Source organism: Microtus pennsylvanicus, chromosome 1 (assembly GCF_037038515.1).
Source record: "Microtus pennsylvanicus isolate mMicPen1 chromosome 1, mMicPen1.hap1, whole genome shotgun sequence".
Taxonomy (NCBI): domain Eukaryota; kingdom Metazoa; phylum Chordata; class Mammalia; order Rodentia; family Cricetidae; genus Microtus; species Microtus pennsylvanicus.
Genome location: NC_134579.1, coordinates 86,748,810 through 86,761,106, shown reverse-complemented (window position 1 = coordinate 86,761,106; position 12,297 = coordinate 86,748,810). Strand labels below are relative to the sequence as shown.

The 12,297-nt window shown below is 44.8% G+C and overlaps 1 protein-coding gene across 4 annotated transcripts in view; it reads right to left on the bottom strand.

Moving 5' to 3' along the window:
- Katnal1 (katanin catalytic subunit A1 like 1) overlaps positions 1-12,297 on the bottom strand; it is a 61,651-nt gene that overhangs the window by 27,564 nt on the left and 21,790 nt on the right. For all 4 annotated transcript variants that reach the window (XM_075971870.1, XM_075971886.1, XM_075971860.1 and 1 more), the window contains exons 4-5: positions 11,276-11,438; positions 352-479 (exon numbers count right to left, since the gene is read on the bottom strand). In XM_075971870.1, coding sequence (XP_075827985.1) covers positions 352-479; positions 11,276-11,438 — 291 coding nt within the window. The remainder of the gene's footprint in view (positions 1-351; positions 480-11,275; positions 11,439-12,297) is intronic.

Below are 12,297 nucleotides of genomic sequence, written 5' to 3'. Positions count from 1 at the left end.
GAACAGTTGCATGATTACTCGAGGGACACCTCTGATTTATGGTCAAAGCTAAATTACTTCAAATTCATTTACTTACAAAATTATTTTTATATTAAAACTGTATTCTAATACTTACTATTAAAAATGACCAGTGAAAGCATACTGGGCTATTAATTTGGACATGCTATGCGGTTAGCAAACTTTGTCAGCATGTCAACAATAAATTAACATGTAAAGTTTCCTTTGTTATATTCTGACAGAGCTGTTATTGCAGACAAAGGCATTATCGGGAAATAGGGGCAGGGTGAGACAAATCATAGTAACCCGCTCTTATGATTTCTTTTCTTCTCTACTATAATTCAAGACTCTCACCAGTGAATGCTAGGGTTCCTAGACACAATGTCCCTCTCCAGGGCTTCCACCAGATCCTTATCGTATCCAGCGCCATCAAATTTGGGGATCTCACCATCACTCGCACTATCCTGCACATTTTTCCTTCCCTGGAGGTATGAATAAAAAAAAGATGGTTAGCAACAAAACAACTTTAATTGATATCATTAAGTTGTCAACATAGAATTGTCTGTGTGTACACGTGTATATGTGTGTATATGTGTATATGCACATGTGCACGTGTGTCCATGTGTTTAGGTGTCTATATAAGCATAGAGCAGGAAGCAGGGATGAAATTCAGAACCTATACATGCTGGGCAAGCACCTTAGGACTGAGCTATCTTCCCAGTCCAGAGTAATCTCTTTTAAAATATTTTCTTATGAAGGGCAGGGTGGTGCACACTTATAATCCCGGCACTCAGGAAGCAGAGGCAGGCAGATCTCTGTGAGTTCAAGGCCAGCCTGGTCTACTGAGCGAGTTCCAGCAGAGCCAGGGCTATTATATAGAGAAACTCTGTCTTATACATACATACATACATACATACACACATACATACATATCTTACTATTTAAAGCCATATCTTCTGGTTGATTGGATGCCATCCTACCCTAATTAATTCACCAGAAGCAGATCAACTGGTCAACCTATGTGGCCACCCTCACATCTCCGTTCTTGAGGGACAGCTGCAGGGAAGACTCCGCTAACCCTTACTGGATCCGGCGGTCTGGAGAAGCCTGCCTTTGACTTACTGGATACAAAGGATTTGCCCCTCTGCTAGAAAACAGATAACTGATTTGCAAGAAGAGAATTAATTAGCGAGCTTGCCTTATGATAGAATATCTCACACAGTATCTCACTGGATGTACCAGCCCCACATCACAGACTGCTTTTCCTTTTTTATGGATAAGGAAAATGGGCCTCAGAAAAGCCAAGTAGTTAAATGTGTCTCGGCCTTTTGGCTAGTTAAGTGTAAAGGTTAAGTCAGACTCAATTTACCAGCAAATGTGGGGAAAGGAAGCGCAGCTCAAGCCTTCCTGTCTCCCTACAACAATGCCTTTCCATGGCTCTCCCATCTCACAGTTGACTGAGCAGCTTAACACGTCAGTGCTGATCCCCAAGCAGCCAGGACAGAGGGGCCAGGCAAGATGGACCTGGGGCTTTTGCGCTTCCAGAGCTTTCCCTGGTCACTGTAGGTCGCCACTCAGGACTCGATGGTCTCCTTCAGTACAGCTCTCTTGGCCCTGTCACAGAATTACTCACCAAGGCACCCCACACTGTTACAACATCCGAACTCCCTCTCATCTCTCTGCCTCTTCCTCCTGCTCAGTACCTATCAGACACACTGCCCAGAGGACCCATTTCGATCATAGTATTGAGACCTAAGAAAATGTTTGATCTATCTTAAATTCTTTTACTAATGTTGTAGCTTAAAAAAAAAAAGTAAGAATTCCAGGTTAGAGCTCTACTGGGCTCTGCCAGCTGCTGAGGAGGTGAATGTGGAAATGCTCTCATTTCTCAAACTTCACCCACAAGAACAGCTTTAACAAGTAGAGCCATACCCCTTTCCATCTGATCTAGAAATGAAAGGCGAAGGGTCATGGTGAGGAGACAACAGAACATGATGGACTTCTCAGATTCCACTTCAGAGAAAAACAGAAAGGCACAGTCAGTACCAAAAGGGAACCAAATGGCTCCTTTGGCAGATGCTCTGGCCTTTCAGCCACTAGGTAAACAGCCAAACAGTGTTCTGGTGACCTGATCACAAAGATTTACTTACTTGGGCAGTCTAACAGCAAGGCTAGGATGAATCTTAGTAATATCCCTGCAGTTCAAATGGCATGTGTTAAAACTGCCTCTGAGAATGAGCAAACTTCTGGCATACCGACACAGCAAACAACCTCAACGACTTTCAAACAAGCTCTGTCTCAGATCACATTTTACGACACAGCTAGGCCACAGCTACAAGCCACATTCAAGCCAATCCCCAGGAACTCTCTGATCATTTCAGAGTATTCTAGAAACAAATCAGCAACAGGCATCAACAGAAACCAACCTATCTGGCTCCCACCAAACCTTCACAAGCCTTTGTATTTAAGACTTGCCAAATTAAAATTCAGTTCAAATTTTAATTTCACATGAGTGTCCACATGACAGGGAGACTTCACACACACACACACACACACACACACACACACAAGCAAGGGAATGTCCCATCACTGTCCCAAAGAAACAGGAATAGCAGAATCCTAAGAAAGGAGCTCTGAGCAGTGTGGCTTCAGGGCACGGATGAAGATGCACGTGTTGCCCTCACTGAGCCTCTAGGCCAGGGGAGGGGGGATAAGTCATCAATGTGACTGAATGAAGAGGCTGGAAAAATGACCAGCAGTGAGTTTGGTTTTTATATTTTAAAAAAAAAGCATGGGATAGCATAATATGGCCCGCATTTTAGATGACCCTACCTGCTACTGTGGGGAAGAATGCTGGGGTAGAGGAAAGGAGCCATGGAGGTAAATGCCTTCCACTACAGAGGAGGAAGCATGGGTATGAGACACAGAAGGACCTGCCCGGCACATCCCCACAGAGATCGACTGCCCGGGGAGGACCACAGAAATCGACTCCCCAGGGAGGACCACAGGGATTGACTCCTCCAGTGAGGACCACAGAGATCGACTCCCCAGGGAGGACCACAGAGATCAGCTCCCCAGGGAGGACCACAGGGATCGACTCCCCAGGGAGGACCACAGAGATCGACTCCCCAGGGAGGACCACAGAGATCAGCTCCCAGGGAGGACCACAGGGATCGACTCCCCAGGGAGGACCACAGAGATTGACTCCCCAGTGAGGAGCACAGAGATCAACTCCTCCAGGGAGGACCACAGAGATCGACTCCCCCAGGGAGGACCACAGAGATCAGCTCCCCCAGTGAGGACCGAATCAAGTCAAGATGCTGAAGTGAGAGAAAGGGAAACCTAGTGAAGCCACAATGCAATCACCTGGAAAAGCGGACAACTGTCCACATAACAAACATGAATTCGAATAGGGTAGGCAATATAAACACTGTGTGCCTGAGTAGGAGTAGCCAATTAACTGCCCTACTTTAATGAAATGGACGGTGCATCACTTGGGATGTTGTGACTTATGCGGACTACTAGGCTGGACTGTCACAGGGCGGGCTCTGAACTCTTCCTTAGACGTGCACACTCGTCGTTAAGCTCAGAATTAACAAGACTGACAGTGTGGAGGCTGGCATACACATTTTTTTCAATAAGCAAAACGGCTTCTTTTTACTGATTTCTACATTATTCATATCAAGACAACTTCCTTGAGGATTTTTCTGAGCAATGCCTCGTCATTCCATCTGAAGAAAACAAGGCTCCAGGTGATGAATCAAGTATTCATAGCTCACAGTCAGTGACTGATGCCGCCGTCCTCAAACGCAAACAGTGCCTGCTTTGGCCTTTGCAGCGCCTCACGCTGTGGGACTAAGAGACTGAGGTCACGCGTCTGTGCTGTTTTACAGAGACACACTGAACGAAGACCAGATGATAAATGCCTCGCACGTCATGCCGTATGGAGGATCCAGGAAACGTGTGCCACGTAATCTGAGGAGACGCTACTGGAGCAATACCACCCACCAGCTGTTCTGCAGGCAAGAAGCCAGGACCAGCATGGAGCCATGGGGGAGGTGGATTTCAGACCAGCACAGGAGTTTCTAACAATGGGTCCTGTTCAACAAAGACACTGACATTTTGTCAAGCAGTGAACGACATACAGTCAGAGGACATCTTAGTTGGGCTGTAGATGGCCTGTGGTTCGTTCTGTAATGTTATGATTGATCCCATGTCCAGTTTACCCTGCTCAACTGCCTGGCTCCAAGGGTAAAAAACAGGTGCAGAATTTCTTGAATACTTCATTATTCCTTTCCTTCTTTCCTTTTTTCCTTTCTTCCTTCCCCCTCTCTCCCTCCCTCTTTCTTTTGGATCTGAGGGTCAAATCCATGGCCTTATAAATGCTGGGCAAGCACTCCTAACACAGAACTATAGTCTCAGTCTCGATATATCAAATATATACATACATATATACATACATACATACATATTGGTTTTTTTTTCAAGACAGTGTTCCTCTGTGTAGTTTTGAAGCTTGTCCTGGCACTCATTCTGTAGACCAGGTTGGCCTCGAAGTCACAGCAATATGCCTGCCTCTGCCTCCAAAGGCTGGGATTAAAGGTGTGTGCCACTATTGCCCAGCCAACTATATATTTTTATTTTTAAATTATAAATTTTTATTTTTAAATGTGGTGCGCAGGTGCATGGATGCTCGAGGAAGCCAGAGGCATCAGATCCTCTTCGAGTTGAAGTTCCCAAACCCAAGTCCTTTAGGAGAGTAATATGTGTTCTTAGCCACTGAGTCATCTCTCAGCCCTGTATCTCTTCTATAAAATACGAATGTTGTACAATCTTTTTCGTGTCGTTTCTAGCCTACCACTGTCGTGTTAACTTAACAGCCAGCCTCTGTTCTCTGTGTCAGTGTCCTGGGGACTTAGCACAGATCGGCATATTCATTCCGAAAGAAGTATGAAGTATTCTTTCTTCCGTCTCCCAGATAAGAAAGCTGAGAAACAGAATCGGTAGCCTGTCTACACGTGAACAGCAGCCTGGGCACTCCAGCTGCAGGCCAGTGCTTGTGTCACTTTGTTCACCGGGCATGCTGCTGCACATGGGGGCTGCTTGCAGCCCGCAGCAGAAGCAAACACAGGAAATGTTAGACAAGTCCCCCAAGCTGCAGCCCACCCAGCCCTACTGTTCCACAAAGTAAGGCAGGCAGATAAATGCAAAATAGCACTCACTGTGCCCTGCCTGTGCTATCAGGACACTAAGATCATAACAATAAATCCACAGCAAGCTGTAGGCTTACCAATATTCATTTCTTTACATGATATTCATGAGCATGTTTTGGTGTAGGAGGGTCTTCTATCTATATGTTACTTTCATTGGTTAAATAAAGAGACTGCCTTGGCCTTTTGATAGGGCAGAAAATTATGTGGGCGGAGTAAACAGAACAGAATTCTGGAAAGAAGAAAGCAGAGTCAGAGAGAGCCGCCATGGAGCCAGCCGCCAGGTCAGACATGCTGAATCTTTCTTGGTAAACCACAACATCGTGGTGAAATACAAATTAATAGAAATGGGTTAATCAAGATGTGAGAGTTAGCCAATAAGAGGCTAGAAATAATGGGCCAGGCAGTAATTTAATTAATACAGACCTCCGTGTGATTATTTCGGGCATAAGCTAGCCAGGTGGCCAGGACGACAAGCAGCCTGCCAGCCCGGGTATAAGCCAGCCTGGCGGCGGGAAGCAGCCCACTCCTCATACTACAATGTTTAGTGTGCCAGACTCGATTCTGGGCACAAAGAATACAGGACACGAACATAGTTAAGTATTTAGGGCTAGAACATTCACAGAAGATGGGCAAGGGTTGTGTTCACAAAGTCCAAGAACAGGGGCAGACAGAAGCATGGTATGCAGTAGGCTGAGGACACGTCACAGAGGTCCTAACAGCAGTCAGGTCGTCCGGGGCTTGTATGCGCTGGGAGAAGGACACTGGCTGCTAATCTAAGGGAGGAAGTCAGTGGAAGGTTTTGAGCAGAGAACATAATATGAGCTGTGTCCTGGACTGCTGAGGACCAACAGACCAGGAGCAATAGCTTCCCTGGTTCTGGCTTACACTTTCTGTAGTGTACAGAACGGGTAGCCTGAGTAGGGGTCTCTGACAAAGGAGGAAAAAAATAAGTATGGTTACTAAGATTCCACATTCAATTTTCCTATTTATAAAATACCACATTTAAACAAGAGCTCACAAACCTTGGCAACTTGATGGCCTTGACACTGAGAAAAATTTAGCTCAATAAGAATGCACACATTCAAGGCTGAAGTACAGAAATGAACTCACCCTGAGGAAAGCCCACTGATGAGATACACCCTTCCCATACTGTAAGGGCTCATCTCTCATAGACTAAGATGATAACAAATGGGTAAAGAAAACCACTGTGGATTTAAAAAAGATAGCACCAATTCCTACATATGTGCAATTCAGTCACAGTTATACAGATAAAAATGTTGCAAGATTACAAAAATGAAACTCTACAGCACTACATATTAGCTGATGTGAGACTGAAAAATGGATGGATGGTTTAATATCTGACAGCTAGAATAAGACAGTTATATAATAAGAACTTATCACTGACCAAAATGTAGCCAATACACATAAGAACGGATTTGGTCTCCAAAGTTGCAAAGTATTTATACAACACACCTTCAAGAGACCAGCCACGCTGAGTACAGGCACCAGTGGAGACCTGCAATTCCCATTCTGCCAATTACAGTGCAAACTGCTAACACCTGCTTGCAAAACTATCTGACATGACCTCCCAATGTCTAACCTACAATCTCCTATGAGCCCACCCTCCATCCCCAGTGTGCACTCATTAAAAACGGATGCCCATACACAAAGAAGACAAAGAAAATCTACCCAGACTGGCACTATTCAACAATTCCCGACTAGATAGCCCAAAAATCTACTTATAAGGAAACATATTTAACTGTACACAATGGCATGTAACTATGAGAATAACTTCCAGTATCTGCAAAAACATGGGGGAATCCCACAAACATACATTAATCAGAGGAAGAAAAGAATAAGTAAGGGAAGGAGGGAGGGAAGGAGGGAGGGAGGGAGGGAAGGAAGGAGAAAGAGAAAGAGAGAGGAAAGAAGGAAGGAAGAGAGAGAGAGGAAGGAAGGAAGAAAGAGAGAGGAAGGAAGGAAGAGAGAGAGAGGAAGGAAGGAAGAGAGAGAGAGAGGAAGGAAGGAAGGAAGGAAGGAAGGAAGGAAGGAAGGAAGGAAGGAAGGAAGGAAGGAAGGAAGGAAGGAAGGAGGCTAAAAACAAAAATCCCATTCAAAAGAACAGGTGGCTGCAAACAAGGAGCTACTAAATGGGCATCCTAAGGCAGAATGCTGGTTCCTCTGAGGAATGGGGGAGTGTCAGAGACTGAGAGAGAAGGACCACAACATCTGACTTCCGAGGGGCCAGTGTTCCTTCCTGACCTGGGATGGACACACTCATGGCGAGGAAGCTACAAGGGTCACTACAGAAACTGCTCCTTTTTGGCTTATGATAGACAATTATTAAATTTTCAAGAACTTTATAAGTCAGTTGTGAAACACATTTAATACTAAAAATCAAACCTCTGCGTGCTGGAAATACATCTTTCCATAAAGTAATATTCCACACAAGCCTGTCTCAAAAGATAAGGTGAAGAATGACAGAGACACCTGCTGTCAACCTCTAGCCTCCATACATGCATGCACTGGTGCAAACGTGCATAGGCACACACACCTAGACAAACACATGTGTATGTATATATGTGCATACATCATACACATACATGCACGCTTACACATATGTCATTTCTGTTGTTTTACATTATAAAAACACAAAAAGTGAATATTCTTCCAATATTTGAAAATTATCCTTTGTCAATGTCACACAAGTCATGGGCAAATTAGTAAAATTCCACAATGTTTTATTTTTCACGGTCTTACTACTGTCTTACTAATGGAAACAATTATCAACCACCATTCACGTCTACAGTGCATTCCTCCATCGGTGCAATCACAGGCCAAACAGAAGAGAGTGGGCCCGAATTGGCGGAAGCGTTCTACGAAGTCTATAAGGAGCATTGGAGAATTGTTATTTCTAAATTATGAGCATGCCTTATGTTGATATTCAAATCTGCCCATGTGCATGAATTACATGTGAACATATATTTTTCCGGAAAAGGGATTCTTAAGCACACATCAGTATCCCATGTGAGATTATCATTCGTAATACAACTCCATTATGATTTATGCACTCTCTGAAGTCCCTGCTCATCTGTGCAGTCATCGGCCACAGGCATCAGCAGAATATCCCAGTCCTCCTTCCCACACCTCTGCATTCCTGCGTCTGGGCTAACCATGAGGACAGCATTCGCCACGGCCATTTACTATGTGGAATGAGACAAAGCACTCAGGCTGGAGAACTGAGCAGTGAGTTCAGGAGTAGAACCTGCCCTCTATTTAGAATCACATGTAGCCAGAATAAAGGGGTCATGCAGAAACTGCTCATTAACCACAAATTAGTTAAGCCAACACAGGTAGCCTAACACATTTGAGAATCGTCATTTTCTGACTTAAACTTATTTTTATTATAATATAAAACCATTCCTTATACTCCCTCATATTTACTTTCAGTATATCCTCTCTAATTTTTTTTTAAAAAGCACTTATTATTTCTACATAAACCTCTAGTTCTCGAGTATGGTTAGTTAGCTCTTGGAGACCAGTGTTCCTGTCTCATGACTAACGCTACACATCCTTTCCAACAGAATTCAGGTTAGAGCAGGGCAGCTTATGTTTCTCAGCACATTTCTATACTGACTCTATGCTTAAATGGCAAAGTAGTAAATTCCATTTTTCATGGGCTATAGTCTGAACACATGGGTTCCTCCCAACGTCACATCAAAAGCCAGGCCCGGGTATACTGCCATTAAGAGGTGGGGCCTTGGAGATGCCTTCACCAGACACTGCCTGAGGTTCCACTGTCGAGAAAATGACCTGGTGTTTGGGACGGCATCCCAAACAGACTGACACCTGGTACATTTAAATAATGTCAACAGCATGGCTTAGCTGTTCCTGCCATTCCTGTCAGCAATGAGAAATAGCCAGATGTCAGGGGTCCTTTTTTTTTAAGACAAACTCTCACTATGAAGCCCGATGGCACCAAACTCGTGACTATCCTGTCTCAACCTCCTGAGTGTCAGCATTATAGCAGGTACACTTTATTAGTTTATATTTATGGCTAACACAAAGCACATACCTAGTAAAGGTGTACTAAATAAAGTAAGGTACACGCTGCCATCCAAACCAATGACCTTCAGGATTAAAAAGAAACACAGCCTCAACAACAAATTATTATGCAAAATCATTGGTGCTTGCTTAAAACCAGCATTTTAAACTCAGACCTAGTCTGAAGCCTATCAGCTTTAAAAGAGATGGGGGGGGGGGGTGTAGTCTCTGACAAATTTTACCAGAATTTTTTTATAAAGTGTTTTCTTATTACAGAAAAATTAATTAAAAATTTTTAAAAATAAGGAAGACTTCGACACTGTTCACATCATGATTTAAAGCTCGGGTGCACAGTCCTGAGCCTCTGCAGCCCAGTCCCACACACCTTCAGACTGAGCAGGAGGTGGGGCTATACTCAGACAGGATCGAAGAAACCAACACAGGCTGCAAAGGCATCAGAGGCAACAACAAAGCTCCCGGCACTCAGGGAGAGCACTGTTTCTCCTACTGCTATGTGCTGTCCATCCCTCAGTCCTACACACAAAGCTAAAAGGCAAATACACTAGGAACCCTTGCCAAGCCTTTATTACAAATTCCTTTAGCTGCTGAGCCATTTCATGGGCCCCAAATAAATTCCTCTTATTCTCATTTTTTATATCAATGAAGTCTGGGATATAAAAGGCTTTCAGAATTCTATACACAAAGTAATAAATCTACTAGATTATGAGAACGCACAAGCACATATTTATAAATAATTTTATTTTTGTGGCAGAGTCTCAAGTTACTATGTAGATGAGGCTGGCCTTGAACTCATAGAGATCTGCCTGCCTCTGCCTCCCGAGTGCCGGACCAAAGGTGTGTGCCACCACACTGAGCCTAAAACTGGGATATTAATGGAGAGATAGGTAGGAACCAACACAAAGGAACAAAAAGCAGATACACTCTGGGCCCTTCACCTCCTCGTTACAAGTTCTTTAAACAGCTTTGTCATAAGACACCTCATCAGGTCACAAGGCCAGTCTCCTTGCCAAATAGGAACGCCTCTAACTGAATGCTTATACACTTACTTAACTAAATATTTTCAAGATAATTACTACCTTTATTATGGGCATACAGTCTGATTTTTCTGAACTACTTTATTTCTTTTTTTTTCCAAGCATGTTGCAATACACCAACCAAATGTTTTCCAAAGGAGTCTAAATACCCTAGTGATCCTCTGTCACCACTGTCAAGTCAGCCTTAGTCCAGAGAACTCGTCTCTGCTAAAGCTTGCACGGCATGGCGATCGGGTCAGAGACAACTGAGAGCTATCCTGACACGTTCATATTTGTCTCTTTAACAAACAGTAGTTCCTTTTACTTCGGCAGAGACTCGGAGTCTCTCTTCCACCTCCTCACCAAGCACAGAAATGAGAAAGGCTAGCGCTTCAGGGATAGGCTGAGTACTTAGCATGTCAGTGGCAGGGTAAGACTTAGGCAGTTACTCAGAAACGCTGCAGATGAAAAGCCATATATAACATCTGGGGGAGCAGGGTGGATGTCTGACAACTGTGGCTTGATCACGGTGTCCTCACGTTTCCAACCTGAGATTTATTCAGCTGTGGGTTTTTTCCTCAAATCAAATCCAGACTTTAATGGTGAGTGGGGTAGGGGAAGGGGAGGCCTTCAGATGCCACCCTTTACCCTGAGAGAACTGAAGCGCCCTGTCCCTTAGGTTCTTACTTTGAAAAGGGGAGTAGGTGCCTAGAGCCTTCCAGTAACCCACAGCTCGGGTTACTCCTGGTGTTCCTTTCTTTGGTGCAACTGTATAAGGTCTAATTTACTAATGCGTCTATACCACCCTCCCTGCGCGTGTGTGTCTATGTGTGTGCGTGTGTGTGTGTGTGTGTGTGTGTGTATGTGTTTGTGTACATTTACTACACCTGGCTTTCGGAATATAAAAACCCTAAGGAACCCTGCAAACTCAACACCAATTACAACATCCGCCAAAGCCTCAACTGAGCGCACGAATCGCAGCCTTGCCTTGTCATCTCTCCCTCGGGCTCTACAGTCCTTGTCCCTACTTGCAGGCTTGTCGCTCTTGGATATCGGGTGTGCTCGGCCCATAAGTCCTCGGGCTCCGGCTCCCATGTCTTTCCTCAGAGGCCTCACTTCTCGGTTGGGACGTCTGATCTGAGGTGGAGCTCTGACAACAGAAAGACAGGAAAACAAGAACTAATCAAAGACAAGTAGTTCAATACCATCTTACTCAAGAAGTTGCCACCGTTTTCCCTAATGTGTAATGGCTGGTACAATTATTCAATACAGGCGACACATTCAGAGCCATTACTCTGACGAAGGTAACTATTAACCACCAACAGCGGGCAACACAGCCTGCATCCGCCTGTTAACACCACTGAAAAGGCCTCTTTGTCCCCCATCAACTCAGGAAAATGTGGAGCCCTATGAGCACCCCCTTTCATGACAAGGTGCCACAGGGTCAACTTTGTGAAGATCTTGTGCACAGAATCACGGATGCTATGAGTTCACGGGCACACGCCACACCTGGAAGTGAGCATTCCACAGGGCTCCCGTCCTCCCTTCAGCTCTCGCATTCTTCCTACCTTCCTACCTTTCGTCTGCAATGTACCCTGCAGGCTTGGGGTTTGAATTCACCTGCTCACCAGAGTTTCCTTCCTGGTACCATAGAGGCTAGCAATAATAGCGAATTTGGCAAGATAGGAAAACGGCTGAGGATCCATACACTCGGGGAAACAGTGGAATCCTGTGATGTTGTAGTTCCACTCTAGTGCTGTGGTTTGATGTAAAATGACACCCACGGGTTGCCGTCTCACTCAGTCTCTGGTTGGCGGTTCAGTTTCGGAAGGTTGTGGACCTTTAAGAAGTGAGGTCTGGCTGACGCAGTGGTTTGATGGGGTAGAGCCCAGCCCTGTGCCATCTCTGCTTCTTGTTCAGCCAAATGAGCAGCCACCTCGTACGTCTGCCTACCTCTTCCCCTCCCGCTGCCACGTTTTACTTTCATGATGGAGTGACATCACTGAGTC